General features: G+C 40.6%; 1 protein-coding gene and 1 non-coding gene across 2 annotated transcripts in view; both read left to right on the top strand.

The window, feature by feature from the left end:
- Positions 1-25,602, top strand: part of GPNMB (glycoprotein nmb) — a 36,555-nt gene extending 10,953 nt beyond the window's left edge. The window contains exons 3-11 of the mRNA XM_053608957.1: positions 2,889-3,032; positions 6,486-6,659; positions 9,544-9,702; positions 10,034-10,345; positions 17,522-17,653; positions 18,831-18,933; positions 19,750-19,958; positions 23,798-23,891; positions 24,348-25,602. Of these exons, the coding sequence (XP_053464932.1) occupies positions 2,889-3,032; positions 6,486-6,659; positions 9,544-9,702; positions 10,034-10,345; positions 17,522-17,653; positions 18,831-18,933; positions 19,750-19,958; positions 23,798-23,891; positions 24,348-24,501 (1,481 nt within the window). The 3' untranslated portion in view covers positions 24,502-25,602. The remainder of the gene's footprint in view (positions 1-2,888; positions 3,033-6,485; positions 6,660-9,543; positions 9,703-10,033; positions 10,346-17,521; positions 17,654-18,830; positions 18,934-19,749; positions 19,959-23,797; positions 23,892-24,347) is intronic.
- LOC128560527 (U6 spliceosomal RNA) lies at positions 19,332-19,439 on the top strand. The gene has a single exon (XR_008373025.1). It is a non-coding gene; the product is annotated as a U6 spliceosomal RNA (small nuclear RNA).
- Positions 25,603-26,045: the final 443 nt, after the last annotated feature.

The raw sequence follows: 26,045 nt of genomic DNA, 5'->3' as shown, positions 1-26,045 counted from the left end.
CAATCACTTTTGCAGTAAACATCTTCTAGACACTGACTAATCTCTGGGCAGGTATCTAAATAAAGATCACAAAGAAGAAAGTAGCCACAGGGGAACAGAGTTAATGGAAGAGTATCTTCAAGCATTCACTCAGTTTATTCAGTATGAAGGAACGACTGTGTCTTTTCCTCAGGGCAAAGCACCTACAGACCTCTGACAATATGTTGTTAACATACGTCAACCCTCTGGCCCGTATCTCTGAGGAAGGGCGGCATTCCCTTTGATCTCAGGCTTCACTGGGGTGCACAGCTTCAGAGAATGGGCTTGTGGAATTCTTAACTCCAGGCAAGCCAACTCTGCATGTGTCCCAGGGGGCCCAGTTCCCTTAAGCCTCTGGAAAAAAAGCAAGCCATTTTAAACTCACACTGAGTTCACTTTGTGTGCTTGATGTAGGATATGTTTATTTCTAAATATTATCCTACAAAAGACTTTATGAGGAAGACTGCCATGGCAACAGCAATAATAAACAAATGGGATTTAATTAAACTGAAAAGCTTCTGTACAGCCAAGGAGACAACAACCAAAGCAAAGAGACAACCTACCCAATGGAAAGGATATTTGCATATTTTGAATCAGACAAATGCTTAATAACCAGGATCTATATAGAACTTCAATTAATCCACAAGAAAAAAACCAAAAATCCCATACATCAATGGGGAAGAGAGATGAATAGAATCTTCTCTAAAGACAACAGACAAATGGCTAGCAAACATATGAAAAAATGCTCATCATCCCTAATTATTAGAGAAATGCAAATTAAAACCACCCAGAGATATCACCTAACCCCAGCAAGAATGGCCTATATCACAAAATCTCAAAACTGCAGATGTGGAGAGAAAGGAACATTTTTACACTGCTGGTGGGACTGCAAACTAATACAACCTTTTTGGAAGGAAGTATGGAGAAACCTCAAAGAACTCAACCTAGACCTCTGTTTGATCCTGCAATCCCATTACTGGGCATCTATCCAGAAAGAAAAAAAAAATCTTTTTTTATAAAGACACTTGTACTAGGCTGTTTATCACAGCCCAATTTACAATTGCCAAAATGTGGAAGCAACCTAAATATCCTTCAACCCAGGAATGGATCAGTAAGCTGTGGTATATGTATACCATGGAATATTATTCAGCCATAAACAATGGAGATTTTGCAGCATTTGTACTAACCTGGATGGAGGTAGAACACATTATTCTTAGTGAAGCATCACAGGAATGGAGAAGTATGAATCCTATGTATTCAACTTTGATATGAGGACAATTAATGACAATTAATGACATGGCGGGTCATGGTGGAAGGGGAGACCAGACAGAGAAGGAGGGAGGGAGTATGGGCAAGGAAAAGAAAAAAAAAAAAAGAAAAGAAAAGAAAGTAGTGACTAATTCTCATATAAATTGGATCTAATTTTGACCAAAGTACATTACTTAAACATTAATTTTTAATTCAACTTGTTAATATGTTGTTTAGGATATCACATCCTCATTTATAAGTGACATATGTTTGTAATTTCCCCTTTATAATAATATATTTTCTCCAATTTTAATATCAGGTGTACACAGATCAAGTAGAATGATTTTGAAGTATTTATTCTTTTTCTATTGTCTATAAAATTTGGCATGATCTGTTTTTTGAAATTATCTTTTACTTTTATTTATAAATATTAGTTGTCTATTTTTTGAGACTTAAAAAAAATAAGAAGTTAACTAATGACTCTATACTGAACCTCAGAGTCAAAGCAGTCTATAATAGACATACTCTTATTTGACAATGTGAATGTTACTTTCTTTTTTTTTTTTTTTTTTTTTGTAGCCGCGCTGAGAATGAGCCCCGTGTGGTTGGCGCGCTAAGACAGTGAATGTTACTTTCTTTGCATTATTATTATTATTATTGCTTAATATTTTGATGTAGCAATTGTCTGATTCCTTTTCTGAATGTATTTATGTTCGTTCATTCGTTCTTTACGAGGTTTTTGTTTCTAGTCCTTACCTTATTGCTATTGCTATTAAATTTTAAGTCTTTTTAATTTTGTGAAGGCAAAAAAATGGAAACCTAATAAACACGTGTATAGGTAAAAAAAAATACATATATATAATATATATAAACTTCAAAACTTGTTGGGCGGTGCCTGTGGCTCAGTGGGTAGGGCACCAGCCCCATATACCGAGGGTGGTGGATTCGAACCCAGCCCTGGCTAAACTGCAACAACAACAGCAAAAATAGATAGGCGTTGTGGTGGGCCCCTGTAGTCCCAGCTACTCAGGAGACTGAAGGAAGAGAATTGCCTAAGCCCAGGAGTTGGAGGTTGCTGTGAACTGTGAGGCACTCTGTGAGGCCAGGGCAGATGAACTGCTTGAGCTGAAGAGTTCAAGACCAGCCTAAGCAAGAGTGCGACCCTGTCTCTACTAAAAATAGAAAAACTGAGGTAGGAGGATCACTGGAGCCTAGGAGTTCAAGGTTGCCATAAGCTATGATGACTCCATGGCACTCAATCCAGGGCAGCAGAGTGAGACTCTGTATCAAATAAATAATTTGATTTAATTAAATTTGCCTCCTCAATCCATTTAGGGAGTTTTTTTTTTTGTTTTGTTTTGTTTTTTTTACCTTAGGTGAGTGTTCTTTTCATGGTTAGAGAATTCTTTAACTGGTCTGATTTTTAAAAAAATTTATATTCTAGAATGTTGTGCTCTGAAAACTTAAAGTTAGGAATCTAGAAAATGACTTTACTATAACACAAAGAGGCATTTGGATCCTCTGGTACCTACTCATAGATTTAACGTTACTTTAAATATTTATTTATGGGTAAAAGGAAAAAGAGGTGACTGATGGTTGAGCTCCACTTTCTTCTGCTCTAGGAGGCCGTGTGCAGGCCGTCCTGACCAGTGACTCACCGGCGCTGGTGGGCTCAAATATAACGTTTGTGGTGAACCTGGTGTTCCCCAGATGCCAAAAGGAAGATGCCAATGGCAACATAGTCTATGAGAAGAACTGCAGAAGTGGTAAGACCACAGAATTTTCCCAAACTACTGGACACTCTTCTCACAAACCTTAATGTTCTCAGGTACCCCTGTAAGTGTAAGATGATGCTGTCACCCCTCGCACCTCCTCCTCCAGGTGCATGGCAGGAAGGGGGAGTGTGTCGCCCTACTTGGCCCCTTCACCAACATCAACATCAGCCAAACCTACTTCAGCAAACTGGTGGCTCTCTGCTGCTAGGAACCACCCTCTTCAAAAGCTATTGTCACACCCAACTTTCCTAGTGCCCAATTCATTGGACAGAGAATATCTTACTGAGTCTCAGATTTTGGTTTTATTACTTATAACTCTTGTTTCCAAATAGCCAATTTCACAGATGTTTGCTGATCAGTTAAATTTTGACTCAAAAGATATTTCTGAAGCAAATGTCATGTAGCTAGCACAAATGCTAAAATGGATATGTTTTGATTTTGCTTTGACCCTAAAGACATAAGGTCTCTCTGTCTGCATTATAAAGCACAAATGAGCACAAACACATTGAGGAACATTATTGTTAGAACCGTTCATTCTCAAAAAAACTAAGCTAATTGCTGTGATTCTTCAGTTGAGGACAGGGCTATTTAATAATGCACTATAATCTGATTTTATTATTGAGAGTTTTTGCTGAGCAGGATCATCTTCAGAAGGCCTGTGACCCCCACCACTGGTTTTACTAAGCTGGAAAAGCTCTAAATGTGTTCATTCCTTATTAAATTTTTATCTTTCTATGAGGAAAACATTAAATTCTGGATGGAAAGAATCGATATTTACCAAGCATTAAGCATGTGATATTTGGTCGCATTTTTTTCTTCCATCTTTTTTTTTTTTAAGTTGATTCTTTGAAAAGTCTCAAATAACAAGCTAGTCCTCTGAGCACTTTTATGTGAGAGAGTCCTTCTTGTGAAAATTTTCAAAGTCTCTATGACCACTGAAAGGAACTAGAGATCTTTGAAGACATGATTGATTTCAGGTCTAAGACAAGTACCAGGTAAGCCTGAGGCAACTTACTGTTCCAGAAAGTAAGAAAGAGCTCTAAGACAACGACGGAGTCATGTCCGAAGGTCACAGGAGCCAACTTGAAGGGACTTTCACTGGCCATATTTGGGACAATTTGAGAATAAAAAAGAGTAATGACTCTAATAGATTGATAAAAAAGCTTTTCATAAATGTCAGTGAGGCCGGGTGCGGTGGCCCACACCTGTAATCCTAACACTCTGAGAGGCGGAGGCAGGTGGATTGCCTGAGCTCAAAAGTTTAAAACCAGCCCTAACAAGAGTGAGATCCTATCTCTACTGAAAAAATAGGAAAAAACCAGCTGGGTGTTAGGGCAGGTGCCTATAGTCCCAGCTTTTTGGGAGGCTGAGGCCAGAGGATCACTTGAGCCCAGGAATTTGAGGTTGCTGTGAGCTATGATGACACTATAGCACTCTACCCAGAGCAACATTATGAGACTCTGTCTCAAAAAAAAAAAAAAAGTGAGTGACACACAAAAAATTTAAAAGTGGATGAGGGGGCTATTCAAGATGAAAATATATTGAACATGAAAATTTTCATACACATGGAAAAGTTGAAAGCAGATACATTGAGCACCGAAATACTCCACCTAGACAGAACAATTTTTGATACATAACAGTTGCACACATTTTTGGAGTACATGAAGCATTTTGATACATGTGTAATGATCAAATCAGAACAATTGGGATATCCATCAGCTCAATCATTTCTCTTTATTTTGAGAACAGCCCCAGTTTTCTCTTTTAGCTATTTTGAACTATACAACACATTATCATTAACTATAGTCACCATACTGTGCTATCAAACACTGGGTCTTATTCCTTCTATCTCACTGTATTTTTGTACCTATTAATCAACCTCTCTACATCCTCCCTCCACCCTTGCTGGCCTCTGGTAACTACCATTCCGCTCTCTACCTCATAAGACCCACTTTTTTTAGCTCCCACTTATAAGCGAGAACACGCACTATTTATTTTTCTGTGCCTGGCTTGTTTCACTCAACAGAATGACCTCCAGTTCCATTCAGACTGCTGCACATGACAAGATCTCATTCTTTTTCATGACTGAATAATAACCCACTGTGTATATCCACACCACATTTTCTTTATCCATTCCTCCACTGATGGGCACTTAGGTTAACTCTGTATCTTGGCTGTATGGTAGTGCCGTAATAAACGTGGGAGTGCAGATGTCTCTTCGATATGCTGATTTTCTTTCTTTTGGAGACATACTCAGCAGTGGGATTGCTGGGTCATATGGTGGCTTTATTTTTAGTTTTTGAAGAGCTTCCATACTGTTCTTCATAGAGGCTGTACTAATTTACATTCCTACCAATGGTACAAAGAACATTCCCCTTTCTCCACATCCAGGCTGGCATCCATTATTTTTTGTCTTTTTGATAACTGCAGCAAGATGCTCTCTTATTGTGGCTTTGAATTGCATTTCTCTGGTGATTGGTAATGTTGAGCATTTTCTCATTTACCTGTTGGCAATTTTTATGACTTCTTTTGAGAAATGTCTGTTCTCAGATCTTTTACCCTTTTTATTAATTTTTTTGTTAATTTTTTACTGATACATAATAATTGTACATTATTTCTGGGGTACATATGGTATTTGGATACATGCATACAATGGGTACTGATCAAATAAGGTCAATGGGATATTTATTACCTCAACATTTATCATTTCTCTGGTTGGGAACATTCCAAATCTTTCTTCTAGCTATTTTGAAATATACAATAATTATTGTTAACTATCATCACCTACATTCAACTATTTTAACATTTTATTGATGTTTGCTTCTTTCTATGTATTTACATCTATAGCTAAAGACAGATATCTGTATCTATATCTGCCATATACCTGTTTGAGAGTCTGTTTCTAAATCATTCAAAGAGACAAAATAGCCAAATATAGTATGCAAATCTTAATTAGACTGTGGTAGGAGAGGTAACAGTCTGTGATTAGATAGGAAATGTTCTTATTAAGAGATGTATCCTAAAGTCTTTATGAATAAAGAGTCATGATGACAAATGAATCAAGAAAAGAGCTACAAATAGAGTGTGTTAAAATAAGGAGATAAAATATCTTACAGTTTGGTTTGAAGAGGCTTGTGATTTGGAGACCCAGTAGAAAGAAAAATAAGTTAAATGATATCATTTAACTACACTGAACTTTCCTGAATACTTGCTTTATATACTTCTATGGGGAAAAAGTTTTAAAATAGCTGTATTGAAGTATAACATATACTGTATGCAGAAAAGTCCATAGGCATAAGTATAACATTAGATGAGTTCTAAATATTGAGTTTTTAGTTGTCTAACTACTTTTAAACTGGTTATGAAACAGTGTTTCCTTCGGTGATGTGCATTGGGCTTTCTGAGTCCAGATGACAAGTGTGCCTTGTGTCTTTTTCTGTTTAGATACCGATTTATCTACTGACCTGTATGTTTACAACTGGACAACATGGTCAAGGGACAGTGACTGGGAAAACGGCAGCTGGCAGAGCCGCCATCATGTGTTCCCTGACGGGAGGCCTTTTCCTCAGCACCCCGGATGGAAGAAATGGAATTTTGTCTATGTCTTCCACACACTTGGTTGGACTTTTAAAAACCTCCTTAACCTCATCTTTACCTTTCCTTAAAATTTTAATCCTCTCTTTTCTCATTCTATGGCTAACAATGATCACACAGAGAATTTAACAAGTCATTGTGTTAACTTTCCTCAGCATGGATGGATGGCCAGAGGTCCAAACTAAAATCTTTGCTAATCTTGCCAAATTTCCACCAAAGAACTAAAATGAGGGGGGAAAGCAAGATTCAGCTCTTTAAAAAAAAAAAAACAACAAAAAAAAAACTATTCATTTTTTTCCATCTAAAACAATAACAAGAAAAAATTTTAACATTCATTTGGACAGCACATGGGGGCATTTGTTGATTTTTTTTTAATTTTTGTTATGTTCTCAAAAGAATTTTTAAGAATTAAAAAACATGAGATTTTGTAGAAAATGTTCAGAAAAAAAAGTACAAATAAAAAGAAAAATTATTGGCTTGGCACCCGTAGCTCAGTGGTTAGGGTGTCAGCCACATATTCCAGGGCTGGTGGGTTCGAACGCGGCCCAGGCCCACTAAACAACAATGACGGCAACAAGAAAAAAATAGCCGGGTGTTGTGGGGGGCACCTATAGTTCCAGTTATTTGGGAGGCTGAGGCAAGAGAATTGCTTAAGCCCAAGAGTTTGAGGCTGCTGCACTCTACCGAGGGCAAAACAGTGAGACTCTGTCTCAAAAAAAATGAATTAACATTATCCATAATTAATACCAGAGACTATGACTGTTAATGTTATGATGCTTTTCCCTAGTACTTCTTGATTAAGATCATAACATATACACATTTTTGCTTAATATCAAGAACATTTAACAATATTATTAAAAGTTCTTTATCTACATTTATTTTATCCATCACATAATATTCCATTTTAGAGAAACAAAATAAGCTAATTACTATTCTACTTTAACACAGTCTACTCTCCCTTTAACAATAAATGGTATTCACTTTGTTTCATTTTTGGTGAAGTAATTATTTGGGGGAGAAGCAAATTTAGGTTATTATTAACACAACAGCTAAATTCTTAAGTTTAACACATAACAAGGTGCCATCTGGTACTGAGTATTTGAAAACTGCCACCAATTGGCCAGGCAGTGGCTCACACCTGTAATCTTAGCACTCTGGGAGGCCGAGACAGGTGATTGCTTGAGCTCAGGAGTTTGAGACCAAACTGAGCAAGAGTGAGACCCCCATCTCTACTAGAAATAGAAGAACTAGCCAGGCATCATGGTAGGCACCTGTAAGTCCCAGCTACTGGGGAAGCTGAGGCAAGAGGATCACTTGAGCCCAAGTGTTTGAGGTTGCTGTGAGCTCAGAGGTGCCATGGCGCTCCACCAAGGAGAAAGAGGGAAAGAAGGAAGGGAAGGACGGAAGGAGGAAGGAAGGCGAGGAAGAAAAACTGCAACCAGTAGACCAGACTCTAGATTTCTAAATGTCTGAACACAGAACAAAACATGTCAAATATTATGCTCATCTATTTAAATCAATTGCTTTAAAGCTGACTTTTTTTTTTTTTTATACCATCATGACCCTGTCAGTCAACTCACCAAATGTAGGATTTCTTTGTCCTGTCACTCCCAGAATTCGGCCTCTTTGCATGGAGTCATTTTTTAATATGTTCACTAACACTCCCAGTCTTTGTTGCCTAACATTCGATTAATTAAACCGGCTTAAATCTTTATTTAAAATCAACCTTCAACCTAGAAACTTCTGTTTTTCTAACAAGACTGCCTTCAATTTCCATTTTCCACTGAGGTCTCAGAGTTAACTGATCTCCTCCCTCCACTAGCTGTGGTCTCATCTCTATGCGGGGACTATTTCCTCGCTTGTAACTAGCCCCTGAGAGATGCTTCTTCCCCTTCAATGGAACTGCCCCTGCATCTCCAGGTGAAGGAGATCCCAAATCACACCTCCTGCAGAAGCCAGGGTGTCTTTTGTCACATGTTTGTGTGACAAATGTGGTCTTTAAACAGCTCTGTCCCTCAAGCATCCATCCCACAGTACCCGGTATGTGACAGGTCTAAGCCAGCCCCTGGGTAGGATTAGCAAAGCCCTGGAGCCCTGAAGGAGAGGAAGTGCCCCCTGTCAGCAGGCTGCAGTGAGATTCCAGGAGGGTTGGAGAAAGCGAAGGAATGAACCACTCCATTCTTCTTTTTTGTACCTACCGCCCCCTGTTTCTCTTTCATCACTTCCTGTATTTTTACACACAAAAACTAATAGAAGGTGGAAGATTCCAGGTCCCTTTTTAAAAGCTGCTTAATGATACAGCTGAAATAGTTACAAAAGTAAGGTAGGCTTTTTGATAAATAAATTTTTTATCTCTTTTGGGACCCTCACCATAATATTAAATATATTTTATTTGGGAAAAATGCTTATTTCATGTGCCAAATCACTTACTAAAAATATTTGTTGTAAACTAAGTGCTAATTTCATTATCCTACTCAACAGCTCCTTTCATTTTAACCAACTTTATACAATTGTATATGTAACCTTGGATTTGTTTTATAAGATTTTACATAAAAATGATCACCATCTCCCTTTCTGAAAATAGGATATTCCTATCCTATTTTCTCTCCTCCAGGCAATCTCTAAATCAGCGGTTCTCAACCTGTGGGTCGCAACCAATGAAAATACATCCTGCATATCAGATATTTACATTATGATTCATAACTAACAAAATTACAGTTATGAAATAGTAATGAAAATAATTTTATGGTTAGGGGTCACCACAACATGAGGAACTGTATTAAAGGATCGCAGCATTAGGAAGGTTGAGAACCACTGCTCTAAATGGTGGTGGCTAGTCTTTAAGAAACAACTTCCTATAATGATCATGTAATGTAGCCAATAACTAAAGATTCCCATCTTCCCAAAGGTCAGTATTTCCAGAAATTGGGACGGTGTTCAGTAAGAGTTTCTTTAAACACAACCAATGTGACTCTTGGCCCTCAACTCATGCAAATAACTGTCTACAGAAGACACAGATTGACATATATTCCTATCGCACAAGTCAAAGATGTGTACGTGGTGACAGGTGAGTGGTGTGAACACTACTTTAACTATGGATGAAGTACTTAGTTCTGTTGATGTTAGTGGGTGAAGAAAGAGTTAGAGCTGAATGTCCTTGGCTAAGTTAGGATTCATCTGGGCTCCTACTGACACTTGGGTGTTTAATTATGTTGTATTCCACCTATGTTTTCCAGAATAGCTGGGGAAAACTCTAGAAAATATGCATGTGAAAAGGAAAAAATGATGCTAAACTATGCCTAATTTTAATTTTTTAACCTAATAGCATCAATGAAGTCCTCTGCTAAACACCAACCAATCATGCATTCTTTCTTTCCTTTTGGGGATGTGTCTTTCAGATCAGATTCCTATCTTCGTGACTATGTCTCAGAAGAACAATCGAAATTCATCTGATGAAACCTTCCTCAAAGACCTCCCCATTAAGTTCAATGTCCTGGTTCATGATCCTAGCCACTTCCTCAATGAGTCTGCCATTAACTATAAGTGGAACTTCGGGGATAACACTGGCCTGTTTGTTTCCAACAATCATTCTTTGAATCACACGTATGTGCTGAATGGAACCTTTAACCTTAATCTCACTGTGCGAGCTGCAGTGCCCGGACCTTGTCCAACACCGTCACCTACACCTCCAAAACCCACCTCCTCTTTAGGTAAGATGTTCCCAGTAACCTTTGATGAAGGTTCCTTAATGGTTGATAAAATATTCATGTTGGTCGGATTATTAAATCTCTACTTAAAAGGATATTGTAGAGACTGTAATAATTCCATTTTGTACCTTTTTTTGGGAGGTGGGGGAAGGACAGAGTTGCCCAGGCTAGGCTGCTATGGTGTTAATCTACCTCACAGTAACCTCGAACTCCTGAGTTCAATTGATGCTCCTGCCTCAGCTTCCTGCCTTAGCCTCCTGAATAGCAGCAACTACAGGCACCCACCACAAAGTCCAGCTAATACTTCTATTTTTGGTAGAAAATATTGATAGTATCACTCTTGCTGATACTGGTCTGGAACTCGAGCTCAAGGGATCTTCCTGCCTGAGCCTCTCAGAGTGCTAGGATTATAGGCGTGAGCCACCAGTGCCATGCCAACCTGTTGATTTTTTTTTTTTTAAGCCAATTAAGCCTTTAGAATGTGGAAGAAAGAAGAATGTGTTTTAAGTCACTTTGCAAATAGAATTTGGTGACTTGTATAAAGCTCCTGGGCCTTCCTGATTTGCAACGACCCTTGCTGTTGTGTCGATGCTTTCCCCTTTCTAGCCTGTCACATTTCTGTTTTTGTTTGTTTGTTTGTTTTGAGACAGAGTCTCAAGCTGTCACCCTGGGTAGAGTGCCATGGCATCACAGCTTACAGCAACCTTCAACTCCTGGCTTAAGCGATTCTCTTGCCTCAGCCTCCCAAGTCGCTGCATCTACAGGCGCCCACCACAACACCCAGCTATTTTTTGGTTGTAGTTGTCACTATTGTTTGGCAGGCCCAGGCTGGATTTGAATCCCCCAGCTCTGGTATATGTGGCTGCACCTTAGCCACTTGAGCTACAGGTGCTGAGCCACATTTCTGTTTATCTCTTGTTTTTTGTAGAGATGAAAAGACACTGGCCCTTTATAAATGATCAGACCCTCATGCTCCTCCACCATTCTCCTCCACTGACCTGCCCTGCTCTGCGCCACCCAGTGTCCCATGAAAATACAGCCAGCCAGGAGCAGTGGCTGACGCCTGTAATCCTAGCACTCTGGGAGGCTGAGACGGGTGGATTGCTTGAGCTCAGGACTTCAAAACCAGCCTGAACAAGACGGAGACCCCCATCCCTATAAAGGTAGAAAAAGTAGCTAGGCATTGTGGTAGGCACCTGTAGTCCCAGCTACTTGGGAGGCTGAGGCAAGAGAATGGCTTAAGCCAAGAGTTTGAGGTTGCTGTGCCCAGGGTGTGTCTACCCTGGGTGACAGGGTGAGACTCTGTCTCAAAAGAAAAAAAGAAAGAAAGAAAAAAATACAGCCATACCTGAAAGCAATTTCCAAATGGCTTAAGAAAGAAGGAAGCTTGGGAGTATTTCTGGGCTAGCAAGCTGGACTGACTCCTGACATTGAAATTGCTCTGATATAAGGCATGATTAATTAAATGCCACGCTCGATTAAGAGTCTGTTGAAGACATTCAAGAAGCCCTTAAGAGCTCACTTTGGGGAGCATTGTTTCCATCTGAATGCCACACTAGCTGGTGCGGTCACCACCCTTTCCCACTGGACCATCCATACAGCTTAGTACCCCGGGATTCCGGGACGGGCAGACAGCCTCACACTGGCCACAAGAGGGCGACACACCCAAGCCCAGAGAGAACACTGTTGGGATGTCTGGACTTGCAGGGTTTTTTTAACCAAAACCTATTAGTTATAAATGATAAGCTGTAATAATAAAGTGTTAGTAATAAAATGAGGCCTTGTTAAATTAATTATATATAAATCAAGACAATATAAGTCATTATTACTAATTTTGATTCTTTTGTGGAAATGTTTTAAATTATAAAATTCATTCACATTCCAGGGCGGCGCCTGTGGCTCAGTCGGTAAGGTGCCAGCCCCATATACCGAGGGTGGCGGGTTCAAACCCGGCCCCGGCCAAACTGCAACCAAAAAATAGCCGGGCATTGTGGCGGGCGCCTGTAGTCCCAGCTACTCGGGAGGCTGAGGCAAGAGAATCGCGTAAGCCCAGGAGTTGGAGGTTGCTGTGAGCTGTGTGAGGCCACGGCACTCTACCGAGGGCAATTAAGTGAGACTCTGTCTCTACAAAAAAAAATAAATAATAAATAAATAAATAAATAAAAATTAATTCACATTCCTTAGTAAAAATTCATCTCTCAGTGCTGGAACTAAATCTAGAGTAAAAAAAGTGAAAGTCCCTATTCATACTCTCCTCCCAGGAGTTAAACCCTGTACATAGCTTGGAATGTTTCTTTCCAGATTTTTTTCTGTGCATTTACAAACGGACACTGTATTTACATGTAAGTTTGGTTATTTTGATTGTTAATGGGCTCATGCTATATGTATTGTTCTACAGTTTGCTTTTTTCCATTTAACAAATATATTTAACATTATATGTTAAATACATTTAATTGATATACATTTCTGTTAATATACAGAAATTTATATTAACAATTTATATTATTATAAAATAATATATTGTAAATTTATATTATCAATTTATTCAATGGCTACATAGTATGTATATATAATTTATCTCACCATTCTCTTTCTTATTGGTGGATGATTAGATTAAAACTAATTCTAACTACAGATATAACCGTACTGAACAATTTTTAACATACAGCTTCATTCTAGTAATCCTATAGGAGAACCTATTTCGTTATCTACAAGTATTAATGATCTTCCTTACAGTAAGAGGACTAGGTATGGGCAGTGCCTGTGGCTCAGTGGGTAGGGCACCGGCCCCATATATTAAGGGAGGTGGGTTCAAACCCGGCCCCAGCCAAACTGCACCAAAAAAATAGCTGGGCGTTGTGGCAGGCACCTGTAGTCCCAGCTACTCAAGAGGCTGAGGCAGAAGAATCACCTAAGCCCAGGAGTTGGAGGTTGCTGTGAGCTGTGATGCCATGGCACTCTACCAAGGGTGATAAAGTGAGATGCTGTCTCTACAAAAAAATAAAAAGAAGACTAGATATAAAATTCAAAATAAATTACAGTTGCCTTTAATGTTTAGAAGTTCCAGAATGTAAAAGATTTAATGTTAGGTTATTTACTATTAGTTTATTTTGAACTGCATTTTGATTAGGCTAGTTTTTTCCTTAGAAACTATTTTTATTATAGCATGTATTAAGAATGTATTTGAAGTCTGGCTGGGCACAGGGCTCACACCTATAATCTAGCACTCTCAGGGACTGAGATGGGAGGATCTCTTGAGCTCAGAAGAGTGAGACCCCATCTCTACTAAAAATAGAAAAATCAGGTGGATAGTGTGGTGTGCACCTGTAGTCCAGTTACTCAGGAGGCCGAGGCAGGAGCATCACTTGAGCCCAGGAATTTGAGGTTGCTATGAGCTAGGCTGATGCCACAGCACTCTAGCCTGGGCAACAGAGTGAGAGTCTATTAAAAACAAACAAACAAACAAAAATATATATACATATACACACACACATATATATATACACACGTATATATTTGAAGTCAATAAAAAATACTGTTTTTTTTGTTTGTTTGTTTTTTTAGAGATAGAGTCTCAAGCTGTCGCCCTGGGCAGAGTGCCATGGCATCACAGCTCACAGCAACCTCAAACTCCTGGGCTTAAGCCATTCTCTTGCCTCAGCCTCCCAAGTAGCTGGGACTACAGGCACCTGCCACAACGCCCAGCTATTTTTTGGTTGTAGTTGCCATTGTTGTTTGGCAGGCCTGGGCTGGATTCGAACCCACTAGCTCTGGTGTATGTGGCTGGTGCCCTAGCTGCTGAGCTACAGGCACCAAGCAGAAAAAATATTTTTAATTTGTTCTTATTTTCCTTAGGTCAGATCATAAAGTATAAACTGGCAACCCCAATGAGTTAATTAAGCCATATTGCAAAGGGAAGCTGCCTGGTTTTATCTAAAGGTATTAGGTCAATTGTAATCAACCCTAAAAAGCCTTGAAGCAGCTGTTGGGGTGGGGAGTAGGAGTGGGGAATAAGTAGTGAGACCCATGGTGATGCTAGGAGTCAGCTCATGACTTCTAATGGGGGTATCTCCTAGAAAGCATTTCCGGCTACTCGAACCATTTTAACGGGCTTGGGTTATTGAGCAGCATATTATCATTTGCCCAAATTTTATGTTCTCTCTGATGTGGTAAATGGCTTCATAATAAAGCACAGTCCAAAACAGAAACCAAATGCAATCACAAGAGCAAGGCAGAAGCAGAGGTGAAGAGGTGACTTAATGGAATCAGGGGGCATATAGGTGTGTACTGTTTTTAAGCCACAGAGTTTTTTGCTTTTTTTTTTTGAGATGGAGTCTCACTACATCGCTCTTAGTAAAGTGCGGTGGCATCACAGCTCACAGCAAACTCAAACTCTTGGGCTTAAGCGATTCTCTTGCCTCAGTCACAAAGCCCAGCTATTTTTTTGTTGTAGTTGTCATTATTGTTTAGCTGGCCTCAGGCTGGGTTTGAACCCGCCAGCCTTGGTGCATGTGGCCAGCACCGTAACCACCATGCTACAAGTGCCAAGCCAAGCCATAGAGGTTTCTTTTCTTAGCTAACAGTACTACTGTTTTTCAGACTTTTGCGAATATATCTGAAAAAAAATTTTGTAAGATGGATGCTAATCAGTGTAATGCCATATATAATGTATGTATATAGCAGGATGTATCATATCATATTATATCATATAGAATTTTCCTATTTTCCCAAAGATTCAAGAGCACTCACCCCATTCTCTGGGTAATAGGACATAAATCCTAAAATAAGGATGAAGTTTACCTTCTTTCCCATCTGTCTTTTTTTTTTTTTTTTTTGTAGAGACAGAGTTTCACTTTATCACTCTCGGTAGAGTGCCGTGGCCTCACACAGCTCACAGCAACCTCCAATTTCTGGGCTTAGGCGATTCTCCTGCCTCAGCCTCCCGAGTAGCTGGGACTACAGGCGCCCGCCACAACGCCCAGCTATTTTTTTGTTGCAGTTTGGCCGGGGCTGGGTTTGAACCCGCCACCCTTCGTATATGGGGCCTGCGCCCTGCTCACTGAGCCACAGGCACCACCCTCCCATCTGTCTTTTAAGGTGTTTGTCCATCAGCCCTCTAGTCATACCTTGACTTTATAGATATGTCTGCAAAACTCCATATGCATTTTTAAGCATCCTACGTAGGTAGAAGCATTGACTTTGATTATTTGGGGGTTTTTTGTTTGTTTGTTTGTTTTTGTTTTTGTTTTGTTTTTGAGACAGATTCTCACTCTGTTGCCAGGCTAGAGTTGCAGGTTGCAGTGATGTGATCATAGCTCACAGCAGCCTCAAACTCCTGGGCTCAAGAGATCCTCCTGCTTCAGCCTCCCTAGTAACTGGGACTATAGTTGCCCACCACCATACCCAGCTAATTCTTTCTATTTTTAGTAGAGGCCAGGTCTTGCTTTTGTTCAAGGTGATCTTGAACTCCTGATCTCAAGGGATCCTCCCACCTTGGCCTCCCAGAGTGCTAGGATACAAGGTGTAAGCCACAGAGCCTGGCTGATTTGGCCTTTTTTTTTTTTTTTAAGGAGTTACATTTTAAAATATAACAGTCATGATTCTATGCTCCAAATCGACAACTACACTCTAAGTGTCCTGTCAAGAACTTCAAAAGAAGGAATTTTGTAGTTTTCTGGGGAAGAGCCAGTGTACAAACAAGCCTACTGCTATGGAGAACATGAGTTGAATCTCAGGACAGACTGACTGACTGTCCAGTAGTCATATCAAAAGGATAGCTGTGAAACTCAGGGGCCCCTGAGCCTGATGTAGCACTTCCTGCTAACAAACCGCTGCATTTGAATCCAACAGTGTCACGACCCTTCTAGGCTTTACCCAAGCGCAGTTTCCCACATTGTGTGCTGTGGAACCCTCATTTCTGGGATGGTTCTGAGAACTGCTCTGAGAAGCTACCTCTGGGCACAGGAGAGTCACAAGGGCATGTTCACTCACTTAAGGTTCTGAGAAGCCCGGGGCAGTGGGGGAGGGAACTCCCAGCTGGCTTCACCTTTACATGTCACCAAGTTGGAGATGCAGCTGTTTCTGGTTTGGTTTGGTTTGGTTTGGTTAGAGATAAGGTCTCCTTCTATGGCCCATGTTGGAATACAGTGGCATAATCACAGCTCAGCTGCAGCCTTAAACTCTTAGGCTCAGGAGATCCTCTTGCCTCAGCTTCTCAAATAGCTGGGACTATAGGCACACTAGGATAATTTTTAAACTTTTGATAGAGACGGAGCCTCTCTCTGTTGCTCAGGCTGGTCAGAGATGCAGCCTTGAAAGGCTGGGATGCCCTTCTCCTAAGACTGAGTCCATTTATTTCATGTGCCTTTGGAAATTAAAGAGAAGACAAGGTTGGATTTTCAGTATCATATTTCCTTTAATGTGTGTTAAAGGAGCCTCCACACTACAATTAGAGCTGTTTAAATTGTAACTAATAAGGCACTAAATTATTTGCCCTAATTATATTCAAGTCTTATTTTTCAAAAATGTCCAGTGCTTACTCCTTTCTTTCTCAAATCTCTGCTCATCACAGTAAGACTTTGGGAATTTTAGATTTGGAGCTGTATGACATACAAACAGGAACAGAATTACATTTTTCCATATTATTGGAATAAGGAAAGTGATATATACTAAATATTTCCTTTGCAGCAGCCCTGAGAAGCAGGTGAGATACACTTTATCCCATTTAAGTTTCATAGTTCAGCTCTATGAGGACAGTGAAGTATTTTTCCTGTTTTACAGATGAGCAAATAGAGGCAAAGACAGGTTAAATGATGTGCTTATGGTCTCAAACAGCTAAAAACCAGGAGAGCTGGAATTTGAGCTCAGAATACCCACCTCCAAAATAAAAACATCACTGTGTCTGTTAAGGCCTGCTTTATCTCACCATGACTATCACAGCGCACATTTTAATATGGCCTCAACTTTCATTTGCTTCCTGTGTTTAAACAAAATATAGGATTATATGTATTTACATAATTTAGCAATGATAATGCCTCATAGCTCTTGCATCTGTGTGAATTGTTACATATTTAAATTTCCACGGCAATTTTAGTATAGAATTCTTGATGTTTCTCTAAAAAGCAGATGACAAATGTTTAGATTATTGATAATAATCATATACATCTTTTACGTTTTTAGCAACTACTCTAAAGTCTTATTCAAACACTCCAGTACCTACTAGTGATGACTCCCTGGAGCTGAGTGAGCTTCTTGATGAAAACTGCCTGATTAACAGATACGGCTACTTCAAAGCCACCATCACAATTGTGGGTAAGGCTGAACACCAGCAGGGAAAGACGCAGAATCCACTCACTTTGCTAACTCTAAGGGGTAAAGTTGGCTAGTTGGGGCACCCTACTCCTTGTCTAAGGTGATGTCACACATGCACAAGCAAAGATTCTACTAGTTTCCAGATTTCCACCTGCTTAGCCAAGCCTTCTTTAGACATCCTGGTGTGCAGGAGCCCTCCATGCAGCCCACGTACTAATGACCCCACCCTGGGCCTGGATCCCTGTGCATCCAAGCGATCTGGATGGATATGGGTGACAGGAACCAGTATCGACATCCCACAACTTCCATGCTCTTTTTCTAGCTAACTTTGACAAAGTCATACTTCTTATATGTAAAAGGGGAACAAACAGGCCACCACACATGGCTGTGCATTTGGGGCACAGCCCTAAGGCATCCAGCAGAGAAGACAGGTAGGGACCAAAGCTCCTTGGTTCTGGGGGTAGGGAAGGAACCCCAGGCTCTCGTCCCTGAGGCTGAGACACCTGTGAAGCTGGGGGTGGCTGGCCATCCAGGGGTTACCTTTTCCTGAAATACGGACCCAGAGAGGGTGCGGCTTCCTAATACATGGGCTCTAGAAATAAAAATCTAGATTGGACTCAAGAACAGTTTGACTTTGAAAGTGCTTCATGGACATGTATCCAAAGCTATGGATAGATTCTCAGATCTGCTGTGTTTTTGTGTGCAGAGAAAGCTGTCTCCTCCCAACCCCCTGTTTTTTGCCTTCTAATTTATTGAGGGCCTGTTATAGTCCATCCACAGTTCTACAATTAAATACCATAGATGTGGGGTGTCTTAGAAACAAACAACAGAAATTAATATATTTCTATGGTTCTGGAGGCTGGGACGTCCAAAATCAAGGCACTAGCAGATTTGGCATCTGGAGAGGGCTCACTTCCTGGTTCACAGATGGGAACTTCTTGCTGTGTCCTCACATGGTGGGAGAGGCAGGGGAACTCTCTGGGGTCTCTTTCATAAGGGCACTAATCCCATCCATGAGGGCTTCACCCCAAAGGCCTCGCCTCCTTGGAGATACATTAGAATTTCAAAATGTGAATTTTGAGGGAGACAAATATTCAGTCTATTGCAGTATGGTTGTTTAGCTTGGTTTGGTTTTGTATTTTGATGTGTTTTCTATGGGCGGGGGGTGTTTTGTTAGAGGGAATTCTGGAGGTTAACATCATCCAGGTGACAGAAGTCCTGATGCCCATGCCACAGCCTGATAACTCCCTAATCGACTTCGTTGTGACCTGCCAAGGGACGTGAGTACATTGTCTTATCAGAGGGTGGGTTAAGTGAGGACCCCAGGTCCAAATAAAGTTGATTAAATTTCTGTTTACCCATAACTCTGGATAAGGAAAGACTTATAAAGGGCTCCAGGTGGTGGCATCAGGGATACACACCTTTTGATACAGTTGAGAGCCACCGCACTCTAGATGGGGCAACAGAACAGAAAAAGAAAAGAAAAACAAACAACAACAAAAAACTTTGCCTAACGCCTAAGCCATCTGTAACTTTGGACATTCTCAAGGTGTAGAGGGAATAATTTGGTTTTACACAGTTTCTACCAGCCTCTTGCCTTGCGGGAGGCCATTTCTTGCTCCTCCTGTCCCAGGGCCTAGCTTCCTGAAGTCACATTGAAACAGTAGCTCTTCACCCAGGCTTGAGAGTAAATGAGACTTATACTAAAAGTGGAACCATACAGAGAAGATTAGCATGGTCCCTGCACAAGGATGACAGGCAAATTTGTGATGTGCTCCATATTTTTGCCTACTCAGTCCCCCCACCTCACTGAGAATCTCCCTGTGACATAGTTTCCACACCAGACGCCCTGACAAATAGGAGAGGCCAGAGAGCCCCACTTTGTTATGTACCATCAATAAAGTTCCCTGTACTCTGTCCCCCTAAAAAAGAGTAAATCAGACCCATCAATTCATCATATGGTTTGAGTAAGAGTAAGAGGGAATTCAATTTTACAGAAATTGTAATGCTTTTCCTTTTATAAAACTGTCATTACTTTCCTCTCTCCCCATCTCTGTGCTCTGCATGCCCGCCCCCCCCACCCTTTCACGTGACAGCATTCCCACAGAGATCTGCACCATCATTTCTGACCCCACCTGCAAGATCGCCCAGCATGCAGCCTGTGGCCCTGTGCACATGGGTGACACATGCCTGCTGACTGTGAGAAGAACCTTCAACAGGTCTGGGACCTACTGTGTGACCCTCACTCTGAGTGATGACGAAAGTCAGGCCCTCACAAGCACCCTGGTCTCTGTTCCTGGCAGAGGTAAGTTTTATTTTATGGTCACATGAGTGTTTCCTACTACAGGTAAAGTGAGTGCCCAATATCGAAGCTATTTGGAACTTTGCTATCATGTTAATTTTATTTCAGTGCAAAATTTATTGAGTGTTAATAAGGATTTGAGAACTGGCATTAAAATCCAACAGCATATCTACTTGCAGAAGTAGAGGTGGGGGGGAGCGAGGGAGGGACAGAGAGACCCAGTGAAATAATGGCCAAAGAAAACCTTTTGATGAAAAAATTCTACCTTCATCATGGATGAATAATAATGGGATATGATCACTGAACGCTCAAATAGATTTATATTTTGGGAGAAAATGTAAAGCCCAACATGCAAAAATAACAGTGTTCTCCATTGAAATGATAGCAAAGGGGAGGCTATCATGTTTTCATGAAAACCCACTGGGGCAAAGATAAGAAGCCAAAAAACCCAGGAGATGCCTCACTCCCTTCTAATTTGCCACACATCCTCTCTTTCCCTTTCCAAATTTAACAGGTGTTACACTGCAGTGCAACTAACTACCAACTTACTATTCTTCAGATCTTCTTCAGACAAACTACTGTTTGCCCTCCTAATGTTTGGAAAGGAAAAATATTAGCAGAGTAGACAAAGGAATTTCATTTAGAAATATGCCTTTGGTAGCATCCAGTTTTCCCCAAACGTCAAACAAGGGCTCTACCCAGAGGCCCTAACTGAATTTCACTTTTTTTTTTTTTTGGAGACAAAGCTCACTATGTCGCCCTTGGTAAAGTGTCATGGCATCACAGCTCACAGCAACCTCAAACTCTTGGGCTCAAGTGATTGTCTTGCCTCAGCCTCCTAAGCAGCTGGGACTACAGGTACCCGCCATAGTGCCCAGCTATTTTTTATTCAAGTTGTCATTGTTTAGCAGGCCCAGGCCAGGTTCAAACCCGCCAGACCCGGTGTATGAGGCTGGCGGCATAACCACTGTACTATGGGCACCGAGCCTGAATTTTACTTATAGCCAATTTTGTTGTAAGATACTTATTTATGTCTTGCAAGAACATTACATGGTAGAATAGAAGGGAAAGATTAAGTTGTGTACACATGACACCACTTACTTTGCTCCTTGAGTATCGTCAGGTACAATTTAATGACTAATTCACTAATAACTCCTTTGGACTTGGAGCCTATCTGACAATGTAAATGTAGCTAAACATGTATTTACTTATTAATCATATCAAGGGTAGCTTTAACCCCACTGAAAGAAAAGCTTAAATAAATCATCCATAAAATTATTTGTATGAGGGCGTATTGTGGTGAGATCCAGCAATACAGAGATGGAGACAAGGGTATCCTACTTCCTGCAGGGTAAGCGGGACCGGGGTCTCAGTGGAGACCTGGAGAGGGCAGGGACAGGAGGCAGCCTTAACCTCCACATATGAGTGACTGTGGGATAGTCACCTCCAGGAGCTGCTAAAGTGATTCCTCCAGGTTTTGTTAATTACCTTTAAAGGTTTTGTTAATTTTCTTTAATAATTCATTCTATTAAGCTTCCTTGGTGCTGGCAAAGCATTGATCTCTTGTGTGAATGAGATGTTTAGATACTTGCTTTCCTTTAATTCTTCTTGCAGTGAGCAATAACTTGAGGTGTGATATGAGTCATTTTCAAAAGCCAAATAAAGCTCAGAACACTGGGCACAGTGGCATGTGCCTATAGTCCCAGCTACTCAAGAGGCTGTGGTGAGAGGATCCCCAGGCAACAGAGAGAGACCTATCTCAAAAAAAAAAAAATCAGAATTTCAGAAATAGACGATTGTTGAAAGGTAAACCCATAGACTTTTTTTTTTTTTTACCTGAAATGACTTTTATGTATTGATTCAATGAACATTCCTAAAGCACCTGCAGTCCTTTCAACAAGTATTCATCAAGCATGTACTCCATGATCTGCACAGGTCTAGGCTTAAGACACAATTCTACTTTTTTCTTTCTTTCTTTCTTTTTTTTTTTTTTTTTTTTGAGACAAAGTCTCACTCTTTTGCCCAGGCTAGAGTGCTGTGGATCAGCTAAGCTCACAGCAACCTCAAACCCTGGGTTCAAGTGATCCTCTTGCCTCAGCCTCCTGAGTAGCTGTGACCACAGGTGCCTACCACTAGCCTGGCTAATTTTTCTATTTTTTAGTATAGATGGGGGTCTCACTCTTGCTCAGGCTGGTCTCAAACTCCTGATCCTCCCTGAACAGGAAGCAAAGTAGAGAAATCATATGATTGGTAACAGCTAGATGTTTGCTTTACTGGGGCCTGGTGTGACTGGGTGGTTGCCTGTGATTGGTTGAAACTAGGACCTTTGTTACAAAATATACAGTTGACCTTGAACAACATGGGTTTGAACTTGAGAGTCCACTGATGCTTGGATCAAACACAAACAGAAAATACAGTTTTGGAGGATGCCAAAACTGCCTTCCACAGGCCAACTGCAGGACTAGAGTATGAGTGGACCTCTGATACGCAGGTCCCTGGAAATAATCCCCGCATATACTGAGGGAGGACTATACTCAGTTGGGCTTCAGTTTGCCTACATTTTAAAATCAGGCTGTGGGCCCGGGGCACAGTGGATCACACCTATAATCCTAGTCCTCCTGGAGGCCGAGGCAGGTGGATTGCTTGAGCTCAGGAATTCAAGACCAGCCTAAGCAAGAGTGAGACCCTGTCTCTACTAAAAACAGAAAAAAAATTAGCCAAGTGTTGTGACAGCGCCTGTAGTCCCAGCTACTCGGAAGGCTGAGGCAAGGGGATCACTTGAACTCAAGAGTTTGAGGTTGCTGTGAGCTATGAGGATGCCGCAGCACTCAACCCAGGGTGAAAGAGTGAGGCTCTATGGATAAATAAATAAATAAATAAATAAGCCTTCTCTTTGTTGGGTAGGTACTCAAAATATGAGATAGCCTCAGGCCAGCAGCCTCCTGCTTATTTAACTTAACAGATAGTGATCAAATACGTGCAACGACCATGTGAAGAAAATAAAACAAGGTCGGGGATGGAGAGGGGTGAGCAGGAGGAGGGAGGCAGGGACAGAGGTTGGCTCTCAGGAAAATACCCAACGACCCCGTGCCACGCACTTGGTAAAGGGCCTCTGAGCTGGACATGAATGACAAGAGTGAGCAGCCAGTTTGTGTGGGTTTTAGTCTGTGCACAAGGAGATGGAGGAATAGCAAATCCACTCTGGGCACGCTTTGGTGGCAGAGACAGAACTAGAGGATTTTCTGGGTTCTGGGAGCAGAGAGAAGACACAACCCTGGCATTTACGGCTCTCACAGTCTAGGGGGTGAAATATGTGTAAAGAAATGATGGCACCACCTTGTGACATAGGAAGAGAGGGGAGCAGAGTGGTGACAGCGAAGGCTGGATCCATTGCCAGCAGGAAAGTCTGGCATTGCGAAGGGGCAGACTCAGGACCCAGGGAAGGGCCACTCCTGCAGGGGGTGAGGACTTCAGAGTGAGCAACTCCTGGAGTTTGTAGCGCAGCTGGAAGGCAGGTAGAGGTGAGAGTGGCAGGCGGGTTGCAGGAGCCATTCCCCACGGTGGCACTGCTGGGTCAACGGAGACTTGAGCAGGTGTCCCCAGGACGTAACATCTCTCTCTGAGCCCTCAACACAGCGTTCCAGACACGCTGACTCATCCTCTAAGTGGAAGATAAACTGACCCAAAGACTGTGTATCATTTAATGGAAAAGATTACTAAAAGCCCGGAGGGAGCCGTTCATCTTCTGTGACAGCTCCCTGACTCATTTATTTAATGGCATTATAAGTGGTGTGTCCTCTGGGTGGAAGACATAACAAATATGGCCTTGCTTCTGTTTTAAGATCCAGCCACCCCTCTAACAATGGCAAATGGTGCCCTGCTCTCCGTTGGCTGCTTGGCGGTATTTGTCTCTCTGGTCACCCTCTTGGTGTACAAGTAAGTTTCTGGTTCTAACACTTTGCATTGCTATTAGTGTCCTGTAAAATGTAAATATATTTCTGTGAAAATGGGCCATTTTCCCTTTCTTTGTTTTTGAACATTTTGTGTAGGAGAGGAAAATATTTCATTGAGCGACAAATACTAAACTGGCCTGTTAATTTTGCTGTGGTTTATATGTTTAATTCTAAAAATGCTACCAGATGTCAGCAACTTGACAAAATTGTGTCAACCTAATGTTTAACATATAATGGCAAATTATAGTAAGCAAGCACATTTATTGCATTAAAAAAAAAGAAATATATTTTCACAAGACACCAGTGTCTTATGAATCACAGACTAAGTTAAACGGAATTAACCCTTTTGCACCTGGCCAAAAAAAGAAAAAAATTGTAGAAAGTAATATAGTTCAGCTGAAGATCTTTGAACAGTAATGATCCAACGCATTGTTTTCAGAAAACACAAGGAATACAAGCCAATAGAAAATAGTCCTGGGAATGTGATCAAAAGCAAAGGCCTGAATGTCTTCCTCAACCATGCCAAGGTGGTGCTCTTCCCCGGACACCAGGAGAAGGATCCACTGCTCAAGAACCAACCAGGAATTCTTTAAATGTCAGCCTTATTTTTGAAGCTTACTCTTCAGTGCCATTTATGTGAGCTGTACTGTAGTGGATGACTATTAACTTTTTTTTCCCAAAAAGAATATTGTAATATAGATATTGTGGTTTAGAGAGGTTGAATTTTTTTTATAGATTAAATGACATTTTAGAGAAATGCAGAGGGATGGTGCTACAGGCAGCCTTAGCCCTGTTGTACAACCAATAGAACAACTTAGCAGTGCTTCCTTTCATTATTTTCTATGTTTTATTGTCTTAGGTGACTAGTAGGATAGACATAACATGTCCCAGAGTAGGGGGAAAAGCTACTGTTCATTTAAGTCTGACCCAGGTTCCCTGGAAGGAGAGGCTGAATACTTTCTAGCTTACGGTACAACCACATGCATAAAACCATTGTAGCCCTGTCCTTAAAATCCTGTTCTGAGCTCACTGACCCCTTTTTTAATGAACATGCGTGAGCTCCTGACAGAACAATAATAGACCCAAGCCTTTAGTAATATATGCATGCTTGTCATACTTAGATAAATTATTAATCTAATAAATGAATGTCAGTATTTCACAGTGACAACCTGCTTTGTTCAGCTAAGTGAAGGAATAGTATTCATTCATTCATTTACTCTGTGGACATTTATTTAGCCTTTCTGCACTCAGAAAGGACACTTTTACGTTTATATTTGAACTGTACACTCAAATTTCACATATTTGAAATCATACATTGTGATTTTCCAATCGGTTTTCCAAACCGATTTTCCTACCAGTTTCCTCTTATTTAAATGATAGGGAAACTTGATCCTTAAAAAGTAAGGATTTTACCACCATTTGCAACTAAGACCATCTACTGTAGGTTAGACATAATGTTCTTGTTCTCTCCTTCCTGAAAAATAAACTGTGGGAAGAGACAATATTTCAATATTTTAATTATTTTTTCCAATTTGCCATTTGTCTTTCAGTTTCACTTATTGTTTCTGACAGGTAAAAAGTTGTTTAATGACACCTTGTAGAGCTTTGATTATTTCATAAATACTTTCTACTTTAAAACATATGTAAACAGCATATGAAACTTCATTTTAAATTTTAAATAAATAAATGTAAATGATCAGACAAATATAAAATAAGAGATTTTCTATAAGCAATTGTCCTGGACTCTTTAAACAGTTAACATCATATTAAAAATAAAAGTGGTAATGGGTATGTTCCCACTTAATGGGAACAACATTTGGGTATATAGCACACCTCTTGGGGGTGGGACACAACTATAAGAGGGACTTTACCTAACAAATGTAAACATTGTGACCTAATTCTTTGTACTCTCAATTAACCTGAAACAATAAAAAATAAATAAAAATATAAAAGTGGGAAAGGAATTCTAGGTCACAAGTTGTCAAACTTCTTTAGTGAAGGCTTGGCCCCTGTAGCACAGTGGTTATGGCTCTGGCCACATGCACCAAGGTTAGTGGGTTCGAACCCAGCCCCGGCCAGCTAAACAACAATGACAACTGCAACAACAACAACAAAAATAGCCGGGCATTGTGGTGGG

Source organism: Nycticebus coucang, chromosome 11 (assembly GCF_027406575.1).
Source record: "Nycticebus coucang isolate mNycCou1 chromosome 11, mNycCou1.pri, whole genome shotgun sequence".
NCBI classification, from domain to species: Eukaryota; Metazoa; Chordata; class Mammalia; order Primates; family Lorisidae; genus Nycticebus; species Nycticebus coucang.
This window is presented reverse-complemented; position numbering and strand designations above follow the sequence as displayed.